Source organism: Miscanthus floridulus, chromosome 8 (assembly GCF_019320115.1).
Source record: "Miscanthus floridulus cultivar M001 chromosome 8, ASM1932011v1, whole genome shotgun sequence".
NCBI lineage: Eukaryota > Viridiplantae > Streptophyta > Magnoliopsida > Poales > Poaceae > Miscanthus > Miscanthus floridulus.
This window is the reverse complement of record NC_089587.1, coordinates 206,567,679-206,593,512: the sequence shown is the minus strand read 5'-3', so window position 1 is coordinate 206,593,512 and position 25,834 is coordinate 206,567,679. Positions and strand designations below refer to the sequence as shown.

The 25,834-nt window shown below is 45.5% G+C and overlaps 3 protein-coding genes across 3 annotated transcripts; 1 reads left to right on the top strand and 2 right to left on the bottom strand.

The window, feature by feature from the left end:
- Nucleotides 1–96: 96 nt before the first annotated feature.
- Nucleotides 97–1,298, bottom strand: LOC136474709 (nudix hydrolase 18, mitochondrial-like). The gene is made up of 2 exons (XM_066472275.1): nucleotides 762–1,298; nucleotides 97–660 (listed from the first exon to the last, which is right to left on the bottom strand). Exons 1-2 carry the CDS (start codon nucleotides 1,143–1,145, stop codon nucleotides 559–561), a joined length of 486 nt encoding a protein of 161 aa, XP_066328372.1. The 5' UTR covers nucleotides 1,146–1,298; the 3' UTR covers nucleotides 97–558.
- Nucleotides 1,299–16,300: 15,002 nt separating this feature from the next.
- LOC136474708 (uncharacterized) lies at nucleotides 16,301–17,089 on the top strand. Its single transcript, XM_066472274.1, has one exon. It carries the CDS (start codon nucleotides 16,480–16,482, stop codon nucleotides 16,726–16,728), a length of 249 nt encoding a protein of 82 aa, XP_066328371.1. The 5' UTR covers nucleotides 16,301–16,479; the 3' UTR covers nucleotides 16,729–17,089.
- A 1,694-nt stretch (nucleotides 17,090–18,783) lies between these two features.
- LOC136474707 (uncharacterized) lies at nucleotides 18,784–22,160 on the bottom strand. The gene is made up of 5 exons (XM_066472273.1): nucleotides 21,705–22,160; nucleotides 20,723–20,889; nucleotides 20,374–20,646; nucleotides 19,489–19,752; nucleotides 18,784–19,354 (listed from the first exon to the last, which is right to left on the bottom strand). The coding sequence occupies exons 1-5, from the start codon at nucleotides 22,096–22,098 to the stop codon at nucleotides 18,986–18,988; spliced, it is 1,467 nt and encodes a 488-aa protein (XP_066328370.1). The 5' UTR covers nucleotides 22,099–22,160; the 3' UTR covers nucleotides 18,784–18,985.
- Between the last annotated feature and the right edge of the window lie 3,674 nt (nucleotides 22,161–25,834).

Here is a 25,834-nt window from a genome sequence, read left to right as displayed (position 1 = left end):
GCTGCGAGTACCTTGAGATGTTGCTGTCCCTGAGCAACTTTACCGCTTAATTGAGCAGTAACGATGAGTAGTAATTACTAACAGAGTAGCAGCATGTGTGAAACATTTTCTTTCTTCAATTGAACAGCTCCTCGTACGAGAAACGAGTTACTACTGAAATTTACATTTTTTGCAGTTACTCGAAAGAATCGTGAGCTGCTTTTGCGCTGATGTTCTCTTCCTTTCCCTACGAATCCAGGTCTGGTTTTGTTTACACTTCGTCGTTCAATCATTTGCCCGCTAAAAAAATAATCTGATTTATTTTACAGCGACGACTCCGGCCTCAGCCCTCAGGGGGTCAAGAAAGCACCGCCAGAACGCTAAGCCGCGCGGTGCGCCGTTGACTCCCCGGTGAGGGCGACCAAATCCGAGCTCCGAAACGCCGGGGCCCGGCCGGCCTGCCGCTGCACCGTGAGAGAGCCGTGGCGTGCGCACACGCTACCGTGGTGGCTCGCGCTGCCGGTCCTTTCTCACCGGAGCCGCCGCGACCTCCTCTCCGCCTATTTGTCGCCCAATCGTTCATAGAGCAGACTGCAGCACGGCGTGTCGCGCGACGAGCTGCTCCAGCGCCTCGCGCATCCACCAGTGTGGGCACCCGTCCATCACCTGCTGCACCGTTGCCTGTTCCATTCAATCGCGAGCGCACGGTCAGATGACATGTTTTATACTATGCATTGGTTTATTTGCACATTAACGGATTGGTGTGGAGGACGAGAACTCACCCAGGTGCGTTTGCGGGACGCCATCTCGGGCCACTGGTGGAGCTCGTCGGCGACGCGGAGCGGGAACATGAACCCCTCGTAGGTCTGGTCCACGTAGCGGCGGCTCTTGTAGTGCCAGAAGCCGAGGACCGGCTCGGTGTCGCCGAGGACGCCGGCCTCCTCGAGGGCCTCGCGCCGGGCGGCCTCGTCCATGGACTCGTCCACCTCCCACCCGCCCTTGGGGAACATCATGCCGTGCCCCTTCTGGGACGTGATCACCAGCACCTCCAGCTCGCCGTCGCACGGCCGCACGCGGTAAGGGATGCAGCCCACCACGATGCGCCCGCCGGTGCTCTGGCTGTACCGCTGCAGCTCGCGCCCCTGCCTCGCCACCAGCACGGCCATGGATGCGGATGCGGGCAGCTAGCTGCTTCGTTCGTTGGTTCTCGGGCTTGCTTGCTGCTGAAGCGGCTGGCCAAGTTGGAGCTCGAGAGTAGGATGGATGGGTGGATGGACGATGATGCTGCAGCTGCTGGCTTGCGGCCATGGAGCGGGGATCAGGGGATTTTATAGCGTGTCAAGTCAATGGAATGCTGTGGGTGGTGTAGGTGCCGAGTGATTAACTGAGTAACATGCGTGGGCCTGGACCTGGAGTATGGACGCGAGGACTGGCTGCCGACGTGGACAAGCCGAGCGGGTCGGATCTTCTGCGGCGTATGACGCTGCCTTTGCCTCAGCCTCAGGTTGGTCAGTGGAGTTTTCACTTTTCACTCCAAGTCTCCAACCAGCGCTGGTCTGAATCAGATATGTTCAGTTTTCGTACAAGGCTTATTAGTTTGCTGGATATTTTTGACTTTTTGTGAAAAGCAGTAGTAGCAAGGCTGATCAAGATCGCTGGCATTCAGACGACGTCACTGGACCAGAGACAGGAGAGCTAGGCACATGCCAGAAGCAAGGAAGATATGCTATCTCTGTGATCAAGGACGTGAAACCATTGATCATATCCTGGCCGAGTGCCCCTTCACCAGAGAGGCCTGGTTCCACATTCTTCAAGCCTTGCAACGCCCACTGCCATAACCAGCCGCAGCTACAACATTGCGATGGTGGCGACGGCTGCGAGCGGCATACAATGGTGTCCGGCGCCGAGGCATTAACTCACTGTTTGCGCTAGTCTGCTGGACCATCTGGAAGAAACGAAACGTCAGGTGCTTCAGGGAGGCATCCTCATTGGTGAACGAGGTGCTGCAGCTAGTCAAGGCCGAGGGCGATCGGTGGATTGACGCCGGCGCACGTGGACTTGAAACGTTAGCTCGCCTGTAGGTGGGATGGTCACCCTTGAATGTTGTTTGTTTCAAAATGTAGCGCTTGCAAAAACACTAACGTGGCCGAGGAACAGCTTGTATTGCTCAAACTCTTTCTACCTAATACAATGATACACATCGCTTGTGCGTATTCGAGAAAAAAAAGCTATGGCTGATTGGCATTCTAGATTTCTGTACTAATAATGGTCTTTTATGTTACTGGGCCACATGTTTTTTTCTCTCGAAAGGACAGCAAAAGCTTTAGAACAAGAAAAACAAAACGAGTAATTACAACTCTCTATTTACATCGGTTTTGGGTAAGAGTTATTATCGGTTTTAATCCAGATAGCGGGGCAAGAGTTCTCTTTGGGTAAGCCACTAATCTTGCTTTGACGTGTGTACATAAAAGGATAATAGTCAGAGTTATTTATTGCAAGAATTTATCGGCCGGCTTATTAGCTAGAATCTACAGTATTTATCGGCCGGCCCTGTTCACTTGAACTTATCGGTCGGCTTATCAGCTAGAATCTACAGTGTTTTTTTTTCTCACAACAAAACAGCTTCAGTCGACTTATCAGCCGGCTTATGTATCAGCCGAACAGACCCACACGTTTCATCATTTTTCAACTTCTGACGTTGTCTTGACACCCACATCTAGTTTAGTTCTTTTAGGTAATCGCGGCATCCACATCAGCTACTGATGGCAGTAACATTTTACATTTAAAATACAAAATACACTAGCTATAATGTGTGAAATCCGATGAATAAAGCCATGCGTGTACCAACAACTCATGGCTATGCCAAAAGTATAATGGTTTTCACATATAATGATCTTGTGGAGCTAGCTAGCATACATAAGAGACCGAACCTACTTTGGTATACTAGCTACTTCTAAAGGGTTGGGAACCTTTCGGTTTATCTTCTTGATCGTTATATTCAATTGGTGTGTGAACTGGTTGATCTAAATCACTAGCTGAGCCACAACAATTCTATTGTAAAAAAGCAGCCTTTTCCCCCGTTTTGTTTTGCTCCGTGGCCTTCGTTTTAGCCTATGAAAAAAGACACATAACCACCACCCAGAGGAAGCATCAGCATCATCCGATCCAATCAGGTCGACATCGCCGGTTCATATAGACCGTGTCCACCAAGGTCAGAGCAGAAGATGCCCATGCCCCCCGTCCCAGCCCTGAGAGCGAGGTGCTATTAGCAGATGATAGCGAACAAAAGCGCGTATCTGCAGGGCGAGTATGGCCGCGCGAACGTAACCCGCCCTTCGCAGTCGCAGCTCTCGTCGTCGTCGGCCGAGCCCTGCTCTCCTCCTCACCTGCGTATCAGGCAGCATGATGGCGCTTCCTTGCCTCAGTTGACAACCTGAAAGTCCATCTTTTCCATGGCTGCGGCCGGCATGCTCGCCCTCTCGTATAGTACTCCGTATCACTTCGTTCCTTCGTCGACCACATCTGTCCGCGTCGTCACTGACGTTGCTGCTGCGCGTGTTAGGTGGTGTTTAGTTGCTCCTCCTTAATTCGAGTTGTTGTCCTATAGAAGGTTTGACACATACATGGAGTATTAAATATAGACTAATTACGAAATTAATTACATAGTTTGCGACTAATTTACGAGAAGAATCTTTTAAGTCTAATTAGCACATGATTTGACAATGTTTTGCTACAGTAACATATGCTGATGACGGATTAATTAAACTTACGAAATTCGTCTCGTAGAGTACCGACGGATTATGTAATTTATTTTTTATTAGTATCCAAACATCCCATACAACATTCTCTCGATATACCTTCTAAATTTTAGTCATTTGGTCAAACACCACCCTACCCGAGGAGGTGATGCTTGCTTTGTTTATATATGGATTTATTTATTATTATTTCGTGGAAGTAAACCATTTGTGCTCAGTGATCATGCAAGTTGCATCATCGGTTATGCTATTGCTAGTGCTAGCTATGCATGCTCGTGGTGCCCACATCCACATGTATGTGCTCACTACTGTATGTGTTCTGTGTTGTGCTGTGCCCGGTTCTCCTTTTGGCTTTTGCTTAGGCCGCGTTTAGTTCGCGAAATGAAAATGTTTGATATCACATTGGATGTTTCGGGGATGTCGGAAGAGGTTTTTGAATACTAATAAAAAAACTAATTACATAGCTCGCCTGGAAACTGCGAGACGAATTTATTAAGCCTAATTAATCCATCATGAGCGCATGTTAGTACTGTAGCACTTATGGCTAATCATTGACTAATTAGTCTTAAAATATTCGTCTCACGATTTTCAACCAAACTGTGCAATTAGTTTTTTTCGTCTATATTTAATACTCCATGCATGTGCCGCAAGATTCGATGTAATAGTTTGGGGTGAAAATTTTTGAAAACTAAACCAGGCCGATGTGGAGAACTGGAACAGTTGCGCATGCAGCCGCCGGCCGATGACACGCCAATTCAAACGCACTGATGGCTGCCGACGTTCTTCCCCTTTGGAAGGCTCTTGGATCAAACGAACTTGCATTGGTTAGCAATGGCGCATGCAACAATTATAGTAATACACACACACGGTACTCTACTCTTCGATCGGTTGGCCTTTTGGCCACGTGAGGAAAATACGTACCACCGTGTGTACGTACTATCTAATATCCCTTAGCCGTCACGTCTCCCGGCCAGTAGGATGTGAAAAGCCGTTACGTACTGACGACGAGACGCACGTGCGAGTAATGCATTTGCTCCATGGGTGCGAGTGTGCGACGATTATCTGTCGTCATTTCTGGCGTTGTCACTGACGTTGCGGAATTGAGTAGAAATCGTGCATAGTTCGTGTACACACGCCCATGGAAACTGGTGGCTATGTTGCAGCCAGGTCCGGGACGATAAAGCCTAAAGGCGCGCACAAAGCAATCGTTGGAGTTTCCCACAGGGTTGGTGGCAGTCGGGCCAAGCAGCTAGTCCTCATCCGGTCTTCCTTCTTTAACTCCGTACGTTGCTTGAGACAACTAAATTTTTTTATACTAAAAATATAAGATAATAATACTGTTAAATTAAATATCGATATTAAAGTAATATTTAATTTAAAAAGCAAAGTTTGTGAAATTAACATAGTCACGGAGAGCGCGGCATCGCAGGCTCATAAATTCTACTGTATAGACTTTTTCGTGATATGGCCAAGATAATATTTTATATCGATAGAAAGAATTCTCCGATATCCATTTCTTTCATGCGTCAATAAATCCATGAATAATTTTCGCTGCATCTCCATATAATCCTGTATACACAGGTTTGAGTATATATGTAAATATTAGTGCCTGTCACATGGATAATACTGTGTGTCTTAAAAATCTCTCATAAAATTTTAAAATAAAGTATATTATACTCATCGTATAAATATGTGTGGCTTTAAGACTATTCCACACAGACATATATTGTAGAATAAGGTATCCACTTGAGTGTCTGTTCCAAGATGTTGAACTATGTGTTGTAATTTTTAATTTCGACATATTTTTCAGGTCAAGGCAACCAATTGTGACACTTTTTTTAGTGGTGCATAATTTTATGGTGTACCTCTTGACTATCTGAGTAAGGACAAGTTAACACTGCAAAGGCTCAGAAAAACTGCTGAGAAGGTCAAGATTGAGTTTTCCTCCACTATGCATACTAAAACCTATGTCCCCGTTTATCATTGTCGATGCTTTTGATGCAAAGCAATTCAACATTATCATGATCAGATATAAGTTTCAGTCTCTTATGAGCAATCTCATAGAGGGACTCTCATTCTTTATGTGATCTGCCTCAAGGATATTGGCAGGACGATGGACCCATGTTGAAATGTCGCCCCAAAAAGTGTCAACGTTTTGTTCACGATTTATTTCCCATGAATACATGTGGGTACTATGATAACACTAACTACACCAAATGAAAAATTAGAGAGAATTTACATTGTCTCTAGAAGAATTTATTTATTAAGTTCTTTGGACTCAACAGGTAGTTTTGAAATATCTATTTGCATGTCTTACCTCATATCCTAATTCAAAATTTTGTAGTTTAATTAGAATATTTAGGTGATTGTATATATATATATTATTCAATACAAGAATAATCTATACACGATCTTCTTGAAAGATTTCTGCAGTGTAAAGATATCTTTATTTTTTATGCATGCCCATGCTAACACTACGGTACCTAGTATAAATATAAAGAACGAAAAAGATGACAAGAAAGATTGACATTAGTCCAACTTCTTTTGATTCTTTATAAACACGTCTGAAAGTTAACATGGGGCTGTGGGCATCAAATCAAAACAAAAAAAGAATATGGATTCGACGATAAGTAGCATTTGACCTCCTTTTTTTGAAAAAAAGAAAGGTACCGCAGAGTTACAGGATTGTCAATCTTATTAGCACCATTAATTTTTTGCAATTGTAGAACTCAACCAAGACACCCATTGAAGTACTACATCCCTAGCTCGCAACCCAATTAAGAGTAAGTTCTCGCAAGACTAGCTCCCCAGTTATTATTAAACTGCATGAAGGGCTTCGAAATGAAGACCACTATTTGAAAAATGAGTAAATGATTATTGTTTCATTCCATGCATGATTATTATTTTCTTTTATGTATGATTATTGTTTCCTTCCATGCATGATTGTTTCCTTCCATGCATGATTATTGTTTCCTTTCATGCATGTGGCCTTAGATGATCGATTTGTTTCCTTCAAAGCAGGCGGGGATCGCAAGCTTGGAGGAGGTCCCACCTGACGACACCACGGGATCGCAGACATGGATAGATGGACGAACCAAAACAAATGTCGCACCTAAATATATACGCTTTGTAAGGAGATTCGGTAAATGGCTGGCTCCGAAGTTGCAAGAAAACAATCACCAAAACCGCACCAAAGCAAGCACGATGTGATCCATCGAGTGTGACGACTGACGACCCAGTGCGCGCGAAATCTTTGCCGAATTCGCCGGTGGCAGCGCGGAGCAATAGACTCGGGTGTGCTAGCATTTCGATAGAGAGCAGACGGGACAGCGAGCTAGCGATCGATCATATCGCGTCGTCATGCAGGGGAGCAAGCCGGCCGTTCATCAGATCGGTCAGGGGGACATGCCGCGCGGCGCTGCGACCCAGCGGCGCGACCGACGCGGACGTGCACGCGTCCGGCCGATCCCGGCCTGCAGCTCCACCCACCGGAATCGAATTAAACACCGCCGTCGCCGCGGCTACCAATCGACGGCGCGGCCGGGTTTTGCGCTCTCGACAGGCCATGCGTGCCAAAAGTTGACCCCCGGCCCGGCCGGCCGGCCAGCAGCCATGTCGATCTGGGCCAGTTGGCGTCGTGAACGGTCTCCGCCACCGCGGGCATGCAATGATGGAGGCGATCGAGATTGATGGCTCGATTGGCCAGCCGGCCGGTAGCTGCTAGCTGCTGATAGATAAGCTAAAGCCCCAGCGCTGTGGGGACACCGGCGTGCGTGCAGCTGTTCGATCAGTTGCTAGGGGTGTATCTCCGCTTTGTTTCCTTTCAGTTTCAGGTCATGTCCATCGTGCCTTGGATAGTTGAATGTGTCATCGTCGTCTACGTGTGCTCTCTCGTTTATTCATTCGTTTCTTTCCATTCTCATGAAAGATGAAATCTCACGCCTTGATCCAGAGCTTTTTGGGTATATGCTGTATTTTTGTGTGCTGGAAGCAGGACGCTGTGCGCTAGAGAGTACTCTAGCATTTGCGTGCTAGGACAGATGACTGTTAGTGTAGATGTAATTTGGGTGAAGTCTGACGCGACGACGACCGACGAAAACACATAGATAGAATTATGCAATGGCGCACGTTTGTTGGCACGTCCGTGCCGGGCGTGTGAACGCGACGACATGTATATGTGCATGCATGCGACCAGAGCTGGAATATAACCGCAGAGCGGCCATACTGATTTGTAGTCCTGCAGATATAGCTGCATTTTGTTATGACGCTCACGATTCGTGGCCAGTGTCGATCAGTTCATATATGTATGTATCGAGCCAACAGAGAGTCTGAAAGTCCAGCTCGAAATTGCGCCGCATGTACAGCAGCAGCCAGCAACTCGTCGGCTCATGCATACTCACAGGCATGCATGCACCACTCAGAATGTTCTTTCCCTTTTGATTACCTCGACATGTATATATCTCGGCACAGTCAGCCTGTTCGTTTGGCTGTGGCTTGTCGTAAACGATCGTAAATTTTCAGCCGGAACGGTATTTTTCTCTCACACAAACCAGCCAGCAGTACTTCTTCATGAACCAGTAACAATACGAACCAGCCAACCAAACAAGCTATAGATAGGTCTCTAGGGTCGTTGGCCGATCCAGTGCCTTTTTGTCATATCTTACCTTAGCTTTATCAGTTTTTCCACAGAACCTTCCATTATCTTCAAAGTTCTCTGGACACAACAGTCAATCTTAAGTAGTCCCATGCCTGGTGATTGTCGTTCTCAACTCACACATGCAGACTACTGATCACCAGCCAACAAATAAACGGACTGCTGGTGCTGGTAGGTTTTGTTCACTTATGTTTAGACCCATGCATGGTGTTTGAACAGTATTAGAGCATATTTCAAAGAACGGCAGCTCCGTGGGGGTAGCTAGGTTAGGCGCTGCTTGCGATTGTGCTGCATGATCAGTCATGGCCTGAAAACACAGTTGTTTTCTTTGGGAGAATCTTGATTAGTCTCAAGGTTCATATTTTGCAAATCAAAGCCTTTGTTTAATCCCACCGAATTTCGTAAGAATCTCAGCACGTAGGTCGTTAGGGAGGTATAACCACCCAAAATGCATGATAGAACTAGTTTTGAAGCTAATCGTCCATTATTTTGGCGATGGATTCGCGCGAACTAACGATCGCTAATGATGCAGCAACAGTAGCCCTACATGAGTGAGATTCGGTCAGACCATCAGTTGTTCAATCATTGGTAGACGCCGTGGGGGAACCTTAACTGCTCATTTCTTCATGACTTCATATATACTCGATTGATGAGCTTGTTCAACACATCCAACTTAAAGAAAGGAAATCTCTGCATGTTAGTGACATTTACACATAGGATTTTCTGAATGAGCACTGGCCAGGTAGCAACTCCTGTTGTCTCACTCTCATGTAGTATACGGTAATGTTCTCCATACACACTTGCACGTGGGGTTGTAGTAGGAATCCAGGTTAACAGACGTACGTAACTTGGGCTAAGACTAGCTGAGAAAGTGGAGCATGCAGAAACTATTTCGACAAATTGGCTGAAAGTGGCTGGTGATTTTCCATGAAACTGCAAAACTAACAATAATCAATCTATCATGGATGATCGCAAGAATATAATGTGAGTCGAGGTCAACGAGACATGACGAATAATGATGGCGATCGATGGAGCGAGCTAATATATATATTGTATGGTTTTGCGAGTAACATGAGTTTTTAGTCGATCATCTTGGCCGGAGTCCCTGATAATCAGAAATCACAATCGGATCCAATTAATAGTTTAGCGACCCATGTGAGTTACTTGGAAGGTGATATGACGGCCTGATTATATTCCGGGGGTTTTTTTAGTAGAGCCTGATTATATTCCTTTGCCAGTGGCCCTTAGAAGCACATTGAGCTACTATACCATATGCCCTGTATTTTACACACGGCAACAGCGCCATGCATAACATATGCACTTCATCCGTCTTCAGATGCAAACTGTGCAGATCTTGACCGTTCTGATTCACACCGATCTGAAAGAAAAATGGTGCCATTATATTGAATATTTCCCACACGCATTTCTAGGTGCATCACTGGCATGCACTAGGCCGTATGTGTTTCAGCCTAAGGCCTGGTTTAGTTTAAAAAATTTTCACCCTAAACTATCACATCGAATCTTACGGCACATGCATAGAGTATTAAGTATAGACGAAAAAAAACTAATTGTACAGTTTGGTTGAAAATCGCGAGACGAATGTTTTAAGACTAATTAGTCCATGATTAGCCATAAGTGCTACAGTAAATAACATGCGCTAATGATGGATTAATTAGACTTAATAAATTCGTCTCGCAGTTTCCAGGCGAGCTATGTAATTAGTTTTTTTTATTAATATTCGAAAACCTCTTCTAACATTCCAAAACATCCGATGTAACGTCAAAAAAATTTTATTTCGCGAACTATAAACACCCCGTAACTAAGGGCGTCCCCAACCCAACGGTGGAGAAATCACCGGCTCTCCTCAATTTCTATTGGCTGCAGAGGACTGACAGAAACTAGCTAGCGCTTCTCTCCTCGCTGGTCTCGCACTTTCTCCCAGAAAACTCTCTCCCAGCAGCAGCTAAACGGGTCAGAAGAATATCAGATTGGCGATTTAAAAAGCCCGTTGGGGACGCCCTGACTGGTGAACCTCACTGAAGAATCTCAGATTTACTATGGGGCCCGGAGCTGTTTTGTGCTGCCAGTGCCAAACGGGTCAGAAGGAAGCAGCTCCGACGAAAGAGCCGTGTGATTTGCGCTCTAACACGCCAGGCGTGTCGGTTGGAGCCAAAGTGTTCGGTGGGTACGGATTATTTAGTGTTCGTGTTGGAAAACATTGCTAATGCTGAAATGTTACCAGAGAAAAATATTGCTCCGCTAGAAAAATAAACCGAACAAATTGGTTTCTTTCCCAGCCGAACACAGCCAAGCTTCCATCGGCTCCTTGTCAGGAACGCGTGGGCCATGGCCTATTTGGCCGTGGATGCCCCTGCCTTCTTCCATGCGCGTGGGCACGGAGCAACGTCGACATGGGGAAGAGCAGAGGCGGCGCGGCATTGGCCTTCGCGGCCACGGGCGCGTGCGCCATGCTGGCCATGCGTGCTCGAGCTCCCCTGGCCAGCCGCACGTGCTTGGGCTACTCCGGCGAGCTGCCGCTCATGTCTCGGTCCTCGTTCTCTTGCGACGTGGGGAGGCGGAGGCGTGAGGAAGAGGAACAGGAGTCCACGGGACAGAGTAACGAGAGGATAAGGCAGAGAGTAGCGAGAGGATAAGGCAGGTGTCAGGCGGGTCTGCGTGCATTGCCGCATTGGTGATAAGGTATAGAGAGAATAAATAAAGAGAAATAAAAGGAGAGAAAAAAAAGAAAAAAAAGAAAAAAGAAGGGTATTGTGGACACTTTCTTCTTTTCAACAACAGGGAGAAAAACTGTTTTGTCAAATGGTTCAAAAAACTGTTTTAACTCCTCAAATGAATCTGCTCCCCTAATAAAGCTATAACTGAAGTTGTTTTGACATGAGCCGGAGCTCTACCAAACGGACACCAGCACGTTTGAAGAATTCTCTCAAGTTTGTGCCCCCTTTATTGTGGACTAGTCATTGCCGCTCGCCCTAGTCTCGACAATAGCTCTTCCATGCTGAAATACTCGGCAGTGTTAGCTATAATTAGCTACCACTTGCTGACTGTTCAGTAAGAAATGGTCACATCGATCGACGCATGTTCGGAGCCACATGGATTGTTTGACAATCGCGGCTACCTCATTTGCCTAGCATATGGGCCGGCGGCGTGTGCAGCTGCAGCTAGCTAGCTACTCCAATCCCGCTAGAGAAGAGACCAACACAAACACAGCTGTGGAGCTGGAGCATCCCAGTTGTAGATAATCATCGTTGCGCTGGAGGGAAACAAATTAACGGGATACGTATATATCTGCAGAGTAGTCATCTATCGCTCGTCGATCATTCACCAGAGAGAGAGAGAGACCCGCAACCACACATGTGGCTGTAAACCAGAGCGACACGGTTCCCTGATCGATCGATCTGGAGCGCAGCGTGGCAGCGAGCAATGCAAGACCCGTCACTGATCCTGACCTGACCACTGTGAAGTGTGAACGGCGCACAAGCTCGAGAAGGATGGACGACACTGACCCTCATGTTGTTTTGTGGGTGTCGTTGTTACTGCACGCCCTAGCTAGCTACCTCGACGATTTCTGACACGTCTCCATTTATATTACGAAGATAAAATAAAAGAAGAAAATGACAGCAAGCCGTTCCTGATACGAATAGGCGAACAGCGACCCAGTTGAAGGTTCGAAGCGATCGCTTTCTTTGCAGGCCATGATCGAGGGAGGAGAATATTCTCCGCCGCAGCTGGTTATTTCCGTGCATATCGGGGATCGGAGCTCGCCGCTCACCACAGAATCGCGTGGCTCCCGGCGCGCTCACGTGGCCGCGCCGCGCACGCCGCATGGTCGATCTGGGCCAGCTCGTCGCTGCTCCGCCGCATGTGACGGCCCCGTGGAGTCCATGTCATCTCCACGCGCGGCGCGACGCAGCGGGCCATGCATTCGCAAGGAGCCGGCGGAGGCAACTACCAGCAGAATCCTCGCCGGAGAAAGGTTCGGTTAGTTGGCGTCGAGACAAGAAGAGGCAACCAACACGTTGGGCACGTATCTGGAATTCTGGATTCTGGAGCCGGATAGGACAAGTTCCGCAGTGGGCAGCGGTAACGATGGCAACGGGATGTACCCGTCGGGTCGTCGGAACGTTCTCTTCCTCGCTACGGAGAATTCATCCCGTCTCCGTGCCTGTTAACTGTCTCGGGTATAGATTCTTACCCATCCCCGTACCCGTCAGGCATCGGTCGGGTAACAGATACCCGACAGATACTGCATATCCGATAAATAAGGACACTTGGGGTCGTAGCTCTGCAATCGGAGACGTTTCTTCTTTACCCGGGTATAAGTGTTAGAGTCTCGGAGATGCCGAGGACAAGGAGCGAGGTTGCGAGGAGGACGAGCAAAGATGGCAGAGAGACCGAACTGATGAAGCAAGGGGCAGAGCGCTCGTGAGGCAGACGTGCTTATGCTGCTGGCGGAGATGGTAAGAAAAAATTGAACTAGGGTTTCTAGAACACAAACTATATATATGATTGTTTAGATTTGGACAAGATATCTATGTTGAGCTTCTTTGGGTCTAATACTCGCATGACAGCTCAAATAGTCGGGTTCCCCCAACGAGTAAACAGGGAACGTTTCCGTACCCGCTATACCCGTCGGAGATTGATTCTTACCCATTTAAATACCCGCGAGTAAAGATATGATCCTATTTCTGTCCCCCTAATGGATCAAATACCCGTCGGGTATCGGGTATCGGGACCCGTTGCCATCTTTAGCCAGCGGCGCAACTGGAACAGCGCCTGACCATTCGGCTTGGGAATTGAGAATTTGAGATAGGTTTGCTTTCTACAGCTTGCTCGAACGGCTTTGCACTTTTCAACTCCTCTGAAGCGAAATCAATGCGTGGCGAACGGAACGGCCTGTCTTTTGTGGGCGGGAGAAATAACCCCCCTAACGCCTCGGGACGAGGGCTTGTCAGTCTGTTTACTGGTTGGTTTCTGGACTGATAAGTCCGACTAATGCTGGTTTATTGGGAGAGAAAAATAATGTATCATGACTGATAAACTCTGGCCGAAACCGACCAGCGAACAGGCCGAAACCGATAAGTGTGTGGATTTGGAGACGACGACAGGCGAGGCGAGCGATGCGCAATACGGCGCGGGTAAAGCCTTTTCAAGTTTATTTACATTTTCTTGTTTGTTTGATTGAGTCCTTGTTATCATGGTGAGTTGGCTACAGCTGCTGTTGGTGTATGCGTGTTTTTCTTTTAAAAAAAATTCTACTCCTCCTACAGGAAATGATTGTTACGCTATTGGATGTAGTAACCCATACGTATAGTACGTTAGTTGATGGCTGCTGCCTCACGCTAAGAAGTTGTTGCTTTGGCTGCTTCCGCAGATGAAGAATGCGCAGGAGAAATCCGAACACGAGAAGGAGAGGAAGAAGCGCAGCTGCTGAGTGAATTGGAAGACGCCACAACTCCAACTAGCCCATCTTGTCCCTAAGAGAGAACTCTTGTTGGGGTCTCTTCTGCTAATAAACAATTAAATAAAAAATCGAAGATGATTGCATATGCATGGAGGGTATGGTGAGGGAGCGAGAGCATGAAGGGCCAATATTAATTAATTTAATTTACCTTTTGTAACTATATTCAAACCCTCTTAAATAATTTATAAAATTACCACGTAAGTGCCGCACGTGTATTACCACTAGTTTTTTTTTAAAGTCTATGAGAAAATTTCCATCCATCTCTAACCGTATCTGTCCATCCCTCCGCACTTGCCTCTGTTTCATAAGTCCCTACTTGCTTCCAGTCTCTGCTTCCATTTCTCACTTTGACCGTTTTCACTTTCACATATGGGCTATGGCACTCGGGACGTTCTTCCCTTGCTGCTTGAACCGTAAAACTTTCGCTGGCACCGCACCATCAATGCAGTGGCCTAACTGTCCGAACTTGTGGGCACTGCGAGTTTGTGCGCGCATGGGCATGTCACCTTCACCCACCACCTTTGTCAATATCAGAACAAGTGTGCACTGTAGCAAACTATTTTAAGCTGAAACAATGTCTAATCTGTTCCCCGTATATATAATTAGCCATGAACTTGTTTTTATTGTGAGACCTGTAATTTGATTGATTTAACTGAAAGAGATTGGACCAGACCTAATTAAATCTAAGGTTCAGCCTCCAGGTATCATGTAACGTCTTCGTTACATTCCACGTGTATGTTTGTTAGTATATTTTTATTTAACTATAGTGTACTATATTATTTGAGATCTAACTTCAAACTAAACTTAACGAGCCGAGTTAAAAGTTGAAAGTCATGCAAGACCACCTAATTTTGATTTTTTATAAAAAAAGGGATCTAATCGAAACAATCTTGAAACGTGGCGCCAGTTGAACTTGAACCAATTTTTTGTCCGGCCCAAACGGACGACTCTCGTGCAGAAGCAGGCCGGGCGTGTTTGTCCACGGGGTTCCGTATGTGGGCTGGAATTTCCGGCCTGAAAATCCCCTCGAAGTTCATAGGAACAGGCCTGTAGATCTAACGCGGACTATGGATTTACAGCCCAGTTCTTCGTTTCCCCTGTTTATTCTTTTGATGATGAAGATCGGTCTAGGTACTTTGAGCATCGATTTATTACGTAAATCAGAAATGTGATCCTAATAAAAAAATTCATAAATCAGAAATTTAAATTTTGCTTGTACTATTTTTTTTTTCAACGCAATAGCAGGAGCTCTGCCTTTCTTTTCAACGCAATAACAGGAGCTCTGCCTTTCGATTACTCCGTAAGTAAGAGGCAACTTGGTACTACCTCCGTCCTCAAAAGAATATAATTTTAGTACATTGTCACGTTTCAGTACCTTAAGTTTGACCAATTATAGATAAAAAAATATCCATGTTTATGATACCAAATAAATACCATCAGATTAATTACGAAATGTATTTTCATAATAAATTAATTTAAAGACATAACTGTGAATATTATTCAATAAAAACTTGGTCAAACATGAATCACTTTTCGTGGCACGCAACCCATAGTTGCATTCTTTTCAGGACGGAGGTAGTACTAACTTGAACATCGAAAATTTCACGAAATCCATCTCACAACGACTATATCCATTCCCGTCCTTATATTCACCCGTGCCAAAAAGCGAGCCCCAGAAATTTAAACTCATTCAACACATTTCGCCAGAACACTGATGATGATGAATGAATAAATAAATGGATCAACGCATCCGGCACGTTTGCATCGCAGCAAACGGCTCTCTCGCCTTTGCCCTGTCGCACTCGTACGGGCGGTCGTAGCCATCCAGCAGCGACGTCGGCGGTGAGCCGATCCAGGCGATCGAGGCCGTTTTTCTCGCTCCAGCTCGTCCCTACCCGGATTTCCCACGTTTTCCTCGTGTGGCTCGTGCCAGGACTCGCGTCACGCCATTTTCTGAACTCCTCTCCTCCGGCACTAGCCCCGGCTTTAGTGCTTCACCTCTCGCAGCCCGCACAAGCCGATGCGCCCCCCGTTTTTTTTTTCTCTCTCTCTCGCGGCAACCCGCATGCATACATGTGCATGGCGTGATGGCAAACGTTTCCCTCGCCGAGCCGAAAAAGACGCGGCAAGCACGCATGCCGCACACAGTGACAGGACACGTCCGCGCGCCGATCAGCGCCGTCCCGTCCCTGTCAACGTTAACGTGTGCACTGCTGCTGCGGCACACATGGACGAACGCGAGTGCCGGCGCCGGAAAATGCTCGTGGCTGGAGCGGCCTCGATCGGTCAGACGCGACGACGCGACGCAGATCTGGTAAACGGCCGGGAGGGGAGGAGCGAGGACACGTGTCCGCCGATCCTGGCCCTCGGGCGCGGACGGGGAGGAACCGATCCCTTCTCCTCTTAGTTGCCCCCTAATATTTATACGTCCCACGATCGAGTTTCCCTTTCCCTCCCATGCGCCGCGCCGCTCCGCGTTCATCCAAATTACAATCCAAATGGTACGGTAGAGATCACCTTCGTCTCTCGTCTCCGAAGAAGAGATTAGATCTTAGCTAGGTTACTCCCGTGAAAAATAAAAGGCTGGGCTGCCGAGATAAGAAGATAAGATGATGATGGAGAAGCAGATCAGGGAGCACCAGGAAGCAGGGCGGCAGCAGCAGCAGGTGGTGGTGGTGCACAGCCAGGTGAGGCGGATCAAGCAGGAGGAGGACGAGCGGGCGAAAGTGCACGAGACGTACCAGCACCAACACGTCTCCGAGATGCGCCTCGTCCTCCGGGACCTCGACAGGCAGCGCTCCCGCTCCCCGCTCGGCCGCGTCGCCCGCACCGCCATCTCCATCGGCGGCGACTCCTAGTCCTATGGAATTAATTCATTCAAGCCGATCGATCCCCTCGGTGAGGCGGGGTGCGGGAGAAGGCGGGCGTTCTCGGTCGGCGGCGATCGTGGTCGGCTTCTCGCCCTCGCTCTTCCCTCGTTAGGGTTGATTGATCGATCGTTGTTAGGATCCGTTTCGTCGTCGTCTTGTTCTTGGCATGGTCGGAGTGCTCGTTGAGATGCACGCAACATTTTTATTCTATTGTTTTTAGGGTGATGATATAATGGATCAATCATGTAAATATATTTTCTTTCATCATTCGATCGATCTACAGGGTGATGAACAATTCTCTATTTGCTTAGGTTTCGGGGAGAAAATATGGAAAGATTTCATTCTTTGAGGGCAATTGTTTCTGTTTTCTTGGAAATATTTTTTGCGGTTAGCTGGGTAGCTACAGTTTTCTCTAGTCATACCGTGAAAACATTTCTTTCTATATGAAGCACCCCAGTTAATCGAAAGAAAAGGAACTTCAGAATCAAGAACATATGGTTCTGCTTCGCTTCATTACCGTTACACTCTTTCAAGGCTTTATTATTACGAGAAAAAATGTCCTAGGTTGCTACGGATGACCATATGTCAAGCCATACCTTGTTTCAAGTAAGAAAACATAAGCGTGCGTCGCTACGAGAGAAAAAAACTATCAAATGTTCGATATATTCACTTCTATCAAATGTTCGATATATTCACTTCACTTCAGCTTGCTACAGCTGCAACAGCCACGACAGTTTAATTTGTATAGGTGCTACTACTTTGATATTGTGGGTGGTTATTGCAGCAATTACAAATGAACGGGAGAAGGGCTTGTAGCCTATAGTGTCTATAAGAGCATCAGTAGCACCTATGGTCCTGGGTTTGACTCCTCGTATTCCAGGATTTAACGGCACTGTGATTTCTGTGGTAGGCGACGTTGACGTCGACAACGAGGCGTTGGTAACTTCGTCAATCTCGTCTTGAGGATTTATCGGCCCAGTCTTCGAAGGTACTCATAGGAGTAGGGTTTACGTACGTGCGTTCATTCGGGTGAGTGAGCATGCGTTATGAGTGTTTATGTTGTACTTTGTAATCTCTAAACAAATCACAAACGAATGGGCTCATTAATGGAAACAAGGATGACAATAATTAGATAAAGTTCTATGGCTTCTTTTGAGGGTCCATAAAAATATATAATTTTAATATTTTATTAAGGTGGGTCAGGATTAGTCGTTACCGTGTCTCGATTTTCACATATCAGCCTTTTCGAGAGTTGCCTTGTTATATGAGGACAACTTAGAGATTTGCACTGACATCTGTGGATAGCTTGAAGAAACATTTATTTTTACTGGTTTGGGTGAGAAAGTGTTCAAGATTTAAGTTTATACGGTTTGATTAGTTTTTTTAGAGCTCATCGACTAATTCATGTTATAATAATAATTTATTTCTTATTAAACAACTTAATAAAAATAGAAACATTTGTTTATTTTAAGTAAGGGTCAACGTTTTAAAAGATTTGTAATGCTTTATTATTATTTATCTTATTTTTACAATATAAAAGCAAGATTAATTCATTAGAAAATAAAAAATAAAAACAAATAAAAGGAAGGAAAGTCACGGCATCATCCAGGAGCTGGTGCGGCACCTTCCTAGCTTAAGACCCGGACGCACGAAACATCTACGTGCCAAAAAAGGAGAGAAAAAAAGACAAAACAGCCCAAGAAGAAATAGAGATGGAAACAGAAACAAAACCTGGCTGGATGCGGATAAAGTACCGGCGATTAGGTTGGATGAAAAATTATAGGTGGCAGAAATTTTACCTCTTTAGTATTAGGTATAGATATAAGACTCTTCAGGAATTTCAGACTCAAGAACATCATGGTTCTGCTTCATTTCCGCTACACTCTTTTAAGCCTTTATTATTACCCTTCAGGTAGACATCAGTTGAAACTTGCGCAAAACATTTAAACGTGTTACACACAGAGAAACACCTTTGAACAGCCAAGAAGATGCAACTAATCCATGTTCGGCACACAGAAAGTAGGAAGAAAACGAAATGGCACAAGAGTCAAAACTGGGGCTAATTATTATACGCAATAATCAGTACAGGAAACTAATTGATTTTTCGATGCAGATGTAACTTTTCAATGTCAGGCATTGGAAGTTCGATGACAAGAATATGGTACAGAATCAAAACTGGGGGCTTGTGTTATCTGCAGTAGCCAGTACAGAATAGTAATTGATTGTCTGACGACAAACTAAAGAACTACGCGGCGGATTTCTGCGGAGATAACATCTTGATTCTCTTGCTGATATTCTGCATCACGTCAACGATCATGAACTTCTTCTGCAATCTAAACTGGACGGCCAGTTCCGTGGTAAGAGGCGGCCCCCCTCTTAGAATGGCCTCGTCGTCCATTATCTTTGTGTGGAAGTGTTGGAGAGCAATCGCACAAAGGGCACGAACTGTTCGGAGTGCTGATGCTTCAACAGCGGGGCCTAAAGGAACTTGCACATCAAGTGACATCAGTGTTTTCAGGTCATGCTTGTGCACAGCCTCTGGATCATCCGCAAGAAGTACCCTTAGAGCAGCTAACAAGCGTCCATCAACTATGTCTGCGCCTCCTAAGCTTACCTGAAAGAAATCACATGTATTGCCCATAGCATGTGTGAGACTTAACACACATGAATACTGCATTCAATATTAAGTAGACGTGGACTCAGCATGTACCACAAGATATACGAGCAAGTTAAGAATGTGAGAATAACCTTTAAAATGGCACCCTCTCCATGTAGATTTAGCTGTGACAATATATCTTGTTGCCACTTGGCTGGCGCTGAAAAGTTGGGAGAAGAGACTCCTGCTGCCATGCTTGCAGCATCAAGAAGGGTTCCATCATAACTTAGTTCCACTTGATCGTAAGGATTCGATGTTATCACAAATCCATAATCAAGAAGAAAGAAATCATTTGGGTGGCAGTCATAGTTCAGTGTTATTGCTGCATTTTGCTCAATCTTCTTCTCAGCAACAACCTACATAAAGCAATATAAATGTGCAGATGAAGTGAATAGACTTATCTTGCATATTACACAAACAAGGAAATTGTGGACTAAAAGCAATATGCTCCTGGTAAATCAGTTGACTAAATGCACTTTAACGTGCCACAACTTTGCATTTTTTGGTACTAATCGAGAACATTAGTCACCTATAGGTTCAGACTTCAGAAGTGGCAAAGTCTTTATTGCAGTATGGCATTGCTCACTAGATGAACAGACGCTAGCAATGGCACATGGATAGCTTAAAGTAGGGTGATAAGTAGATTTAAGTGTTGCATGGCTAACAAGTGCATTCCAACATGAAATTGTATGTGAAAAAGAGTAGCGAAGAACACAACTGATACATGGATGTTACAATTGTGCACAGAGATGTAAGGAACGAGTGCACCAAATGACAAGTAGAGATCAAAGTAGAAATTTTGTGAAAGGCAGATATTTTCATAGTAATAAGAATAAGAATATAATATATCCAATAATACCACCCCCATTTGAAAAGTGGATATGAGAAAGGAAAAGGATAGCTTGATTCTGGAACAGAATTTTCAGGAGTGTATAAATGGAAAATTTAGCAGTACAAGAACATCACAGGATACTAACCTTTACTGACATGTCTAAGCTGTTTACACTTCCTTCCTGGACAATCCTAGCATTTGGGTTGAAACTATGGTTGCACATATCAATAAGAGGCAACAACATTGGGATTTCACCATGCAATCGGAATGCACGAGAAGAGGCAGCTGACATAGCCCATCCAAGGGAAGATGAATTTACATCTTGTCCATAAAAAGGATGATCTTCCAAGGGCACAGTGCCAAGCTTCTGCTGTACCTCTTTCTCAAACTCAAGAAGAAAGCGACATCTTTTATTGACCTGAAATATAATCAGTTAGAAAAGTAAGAGCAAAATGATAGGCCTCATCTAGATACGACCATATGTGTTTAACAACCTGGTGGAGGAGAGGAGCATACTGCAAGTTTTTTATGTCTTCCCCAGGAAAGAAGATTGGAACGGTAAATGTCTCTGGCAAATTGGCAATATATGGCCACCAAAATGAATCAGATTTGGCCCTTTCTTGAAGCAACCTCAAACCCAGCTTCATAGCCCATAGTTCCCCTGTAAAATGATTGAACTTACTCCTTGTTCGAAATGACATATAGAAATCCCCTTATATATCTAAAAGAGGGGTTGTGGTAAAAATGACACATTTCAGCATCTGTAAACTCAACAGCATTGTAGCACCAGTTACACACACAGATTATCGAGCAATACAATACCAGGAAAACCTCAACACAATCTTGTTCAAATCAATATACTATCTCTGGAAAATATATGGATAAAGAAGTATCAAACTGAGAAATGCCTGTAATTCCATTTTGAGCAACGGCAATATGATGTTTATCCTCGAAACCACTTTCTAAGTACTAAAACTGAGTTCATTCAATGGAAAAGAGTACACACTGCAGATGTAAACTACACCTACTCATACACTTACTAGGGGCCTAATTCTGAAAATTTGGATTCACTTCAACAATTTAACATATCTCCAGCCCCCACAACATTGATGTAAGCATGAGGATTCAGTTAGTGATTCCACAGTTGGTGGCTTCCAACACCAAACAGACAAACAAAAATAATTCAGGACAAACCCTGGATGACATGTTCAAATTGCCATTCTTATATTACAATAACATTATCATACTACACAAAAATAACTGTTCACTGCTCCCAAAGTCCCAACTCCCAAGTGCAGAAGTGACCAGGTGAGAAATTCAACGCTTTAATTTAGCATTAAAGCTTAATTTCAGTCACTTCAAAGTCATTATAGAGGCTCGGAGCATTACAACCACTAATTTACCACGTTTGATGCATTCACAGGCTCACAGCTACATACGTTGCCGCACAAGCAACTGAATCAGAAAGGACATTACCCGGGACTTGTTGGGCGAGCTGCACAAGCACGTCGTCCGCGGCACCAGTGGGGCGGCGTAGTCGTAAAGGGAGCCGGCCCGGGAGCGCGATGAGGACTTCCCCAGGGGGGATGTCGCCGTCGGCCGCGGCGGCAGAGACCCCGAGCCCGTGTTCCGGGTGATTCGCGACGCGGAGGGCAGGGTGGACGAATCCACCCTCGCGCTGCACCCACCGGACCAGGTCCGGCGGCTGCGGCGCTAGGCGCTGGGCGGCGGCCGACGCGGCAGAGCAGGAGAGGCTGCGGCTGCGGCTGCTGCTGCCACGTGTGAGTGAGGATGAGAGGAGGGTGACTGTAGTGGTGAAGAGGGCCTTCCTCGCAGTCGCCGGCGTAGCCCCCGCGGCGGCGGCCCCCATGGGGACGCGCTGGCTGGTTGGATGCGGAGCGGGCAAGGAGGTGCACAGCACACCACCTTCGATAAGAGCAGGTGGTCAGTCCAAACTTTGAGGACAACCCGCTAGATCAATTTACAAGGATTTTAGCTGGTCTTCGTAAGTATTTGACCCAAATGAACTTCAGGCCTTTATAAAACTTATTCTTTAAATATTATTAACATAAAATCAATTTCTATATTTTTACTCTCTAATAACTTTTCTATATCTTGTACGCGCTCTCGAGAGCTATTCTCATCTTTATCATCTTCAAGAGTTTTTATAAAAATTATTCTTTAAATATTTGTTTCAATAAAATCAATTTTTATATTTTTTACCTTTAAGTAAGTTTTCTATATCTTGTATGCACTATAGAGAGTCATTCTAATTTGGTACACAAGAAAGAAATTCGGAATATAAGATATTTGGACACCAAATTAAAGAGGTTGTTGTATTAAAATTTTTACTAAAATCTCTTCCTATAAATTAGGAAAAAAATTAAATAATCTGTTGGAGTTGTTCGTACCCCTTCCCCCCTTTGCAAATATAGGGCGTTTAGCATTAAATTTTTTTTACTAAAAATCTCTTCCTATAATGATCTAGTACTCCGTCTATTTCAAAATATAAATTTGACTTGTGATAGCCTCCAAAATTAGCTTGCAAAACTTCTATACCAAGAACCTTTGTGCCACTTCCGATCCAGATCTATCTCACTGGTAAGTATTCATTGATAATCATAATATTAATAATAATTCTAATACCTCCTAGGTCTTTGGGCCTTCTAAACCATTTAGCCATATCTGATATTCGACTACTCATGATCACTTTCAACATATGCTGCAAGTTAACACTTTTTAGTAGTATTGTACACTTCAGTCATATCAATGGCTTGTTTGACATGTCTCCTCTTTATTAAGTGCTCCTCCGGAGCGGTCGGAGCAATTGAGGAGGAGTCACAAATTGCAATTCTTTCTCTAAAATATTTAGTACAACTCCTCTAAATCCTTGTAGAAGCTATTGTCAGAGCTAGCCGGGGTTGAAACCATGCTAAACATGCTACAAAAATTGCTAGGCTCATACCGCTTGCTTGTCCAAGGGCATTTAAAGTTGTTGAGACGACCTTGACACTAATAATCGGGAAATCGGAAAACGGAATTTCTATCCATCATCCGAGTGATGGATATTTCCGTTTTCATCCACTGTTATTTGGTTGTCGTTTCTGTATTATGGGCTCAATTACATCTGTTGTCGTGGCCCATTTGTATTTGTATGTCACGTTCAATTTTCAGTCTGTGGACATCTTCGTCTTCTGTTTTCAGTCCGCAGAGAATTCAAATGGGCCACGTGGATATTTCTGTTTTTAGTCTACGGGAGTGAGATCTCGGACTGACCGGTGGGCCGGCCTCGGCTCCCGCCGCTCGAGCTTGCGTGTGCTGTTCATGCCGTCCCGGGCCGCGCCGCCCCGCGTGAAAAGGCTGGCTGGTGCTTTTGCGTTGATGGGCCTGGTTTAGTTGGCGATTTTTTTAAGAAATGGTACTGTAGCACTTTCGTTGTTATTTAGTAATTAGTGTCAATCATAGTCTAATTAGGCTTAAAAGATTTGTCTCGAGAATTTCGTCTAAACCGTGTAATTAGTTTTGTATTTAATGCTTTATGTATGTGTTCAAAGATTCGATGTGACGAAAAATCTTAAAAAATTTTACAAAATTTTGGGAACGTCATCCCGCGTCGCGCCGCCCGCATGAAAAAGGCTGGGTGGTGCCTTGTGCTTTCATGCTCTGGCACGGGAAGATGGCAACTGCCGAACAGGAACAGGGGCATGTTCGGGCGTGAGGGGTGAGCGATGCTTCTTTGAGATCTAGCTGAGTGGCTGGTCCCTCACCTTAGCCCTACTCTACATACGACATGTTCAATTATAATTCGGTATGTTCGTTGGTTGGTTTCTGGGCTGATGTAACACCCCGGTGTTACGATCTTATTTAGCACCATGATTTAGGCCTAAGTAAAAATTTTCGAAACAAGTTTCTCGGGTTTTTAATTTAAAACGTGATTGAGGCGATAAATAAATCCTGGGTGACATAGTTTCGCGGACTCAAATAAACGTCCAGGTTAAATTTCAATGCGGAAAAAATATTTAGGAACGTGGAACGATAATCCTGGCAAATAAATAGCGAACGATTTGTTCTATTATATTAAGCAGGAAAAACAACTTTTATAAATAAAATAAAATCCATTAATAAATAGAACGATATACATATATAGCGTTTGACTCAAATTTAAATTCGAGCTTTGCTGAAATTTTCCTGTACCTAGACGTTACAATTTGTGTGAATTAGTAAATCGTTATATATATATATATATATATATATATATATATATATATATATATATATATATATATATATATATATATATATATATAGGGTAAGGCTATTCTGTAGCTGGCCATAGAATAACTTATTCTATGGCCACTTTGATTTATTCTATGGCCACTTTGATTTACGATAATGTTTGTATCAATTTACGATACTCGTGTTACTACAACTCACGGTGATATTTACCATAATATTATAGTAAATCACTTAATAAGAAGTTATTGTAATCTCGTAAATTATAATAGTAATTATCGTAACTCAAAGTGACCACATAATAAGTTATTCTATGGCCAGCTGCAGAACAGTATATATATATATATATTATGATCGAACATGCGGTTGCTGCTCACTCTGCTTCTCTTGTCATATCTGTCTCCGATTGTTTTTCCACGCTGAGCTGCTGCTGCTCTCACTCTGCTTCTCCTGTCATGTCTGTCTCCAATTGTTTTTCCACGCCGAGCTGCTACCGCCTGAGCAAAGCTCCAACTTGCGAATTCCCACGTCTGCCTACCTTGCTGACGCTGCTTGTCCTTGCTCCACTATTTTCTCTACCGGACAAGCCGGCCGGCCACTCCACTCCGTGCCGCTGCTGCTGCCTACCTTGCTTCTTGAGGACGACGAGTTGCTGCTCGCTCTGCTTTTCTTTGCCACCGACTGCATGCACGGGCGCTCACTCATTTTCCCTCCGCGGGCCTCGGCGTGTGCACCGATGCCTCTGCTCCTGCGTTTTCCTCCCCGCCGGTGCCGCCCATTCCTTCTCGCGCTGGGCTTACTGCTCCACGCCGCTCCCCTCCGCGCCGTTCCATCTCCGCAGCACCTCACCGCCTGCTGGTGCAGGCCCTCCCCAGCGCGAGCTCCACCGCGCTGCAGTTCCAAGAGCCTCCTCTGTAGCCTCCGTCATCCGCGCGGCCCGCCTGCTGCCGTGGCCGGTGATGCGCCCCATCACCGCAACAGCTCGCACCGCGGTCCGCCGTGAGCTCTGCCTCCTCGAGCCACTCGGCTGTAGCACCGCCTCGTCGTGGCCGCTGCAGCGCCGCTGCCAAGCCACCGCGCGCGAGCGCCCCTTGGTCACTCGGGACTGCTGCCCGGGTCCAGCGCCACGTTCCGCAGCGCTGCAGCCACCTTTGCCGTCGCTGGTGCGCGCAGACTACCCGCTGTGGCCATCGTCGGTCACTGGCGGGAGCTCCCCATTGCCGGTGCTCTGCTCGGAGAATGAAGAAGATGAGTTCGAAGGGTATGCATCCAAGCCGTAGTTTCATACATGGTGTTTATTGCAAAATACATGACTCGACTAAATAGTGTCTGTGGACCTTGAGTGGAATAGAGGTAAACGTAGGGATGTTTTT

Coding starts and splice junctions, on each gene's coding strand:
- LOC136474707 (XM_066472273.1), bottom strand. CDS start 22,098: ATGGGGGCCGCCGCCGCGGGGGCTACGCCGGCGACTGCGAGGAAGGCC. Junction 19,753..20,373: donor GCTTAGACATGTCAGTAAAG/GTTAGTATCCTG, acceptor TGCTTTATGTAG/GTTGTTGCTGAGAAGAAGAT. Junction 19,355..19,488: donor GAGAGGGTGCCATTTTAAAG/GTTATTCTCACA, acceptor GATTTCTTTCAG/GTAAGCTTAGGAGGCGCAGA.
- LOC136474709 (XM_066472275.1), bottom strand. CDS start 1,145: ATGGCCGTGCTGGTGGCGAGGCAGGGGCGCGAGCTGCAGCGGTACAGC. Junction 661..761: donor CGTCCCGCAAACGCACCTGG/GTGAGTTCTCGT, acceptor TGAATGGAACAG/GCAACGGTGCAGCAGGTGAT.
- LOC136474708 (XM_066472274.1), top strand. CDS start 16,480: ATGATGATGGAGAAGCAGATCAGGGAGCACCAGGAAGCAGGGCGGCAG.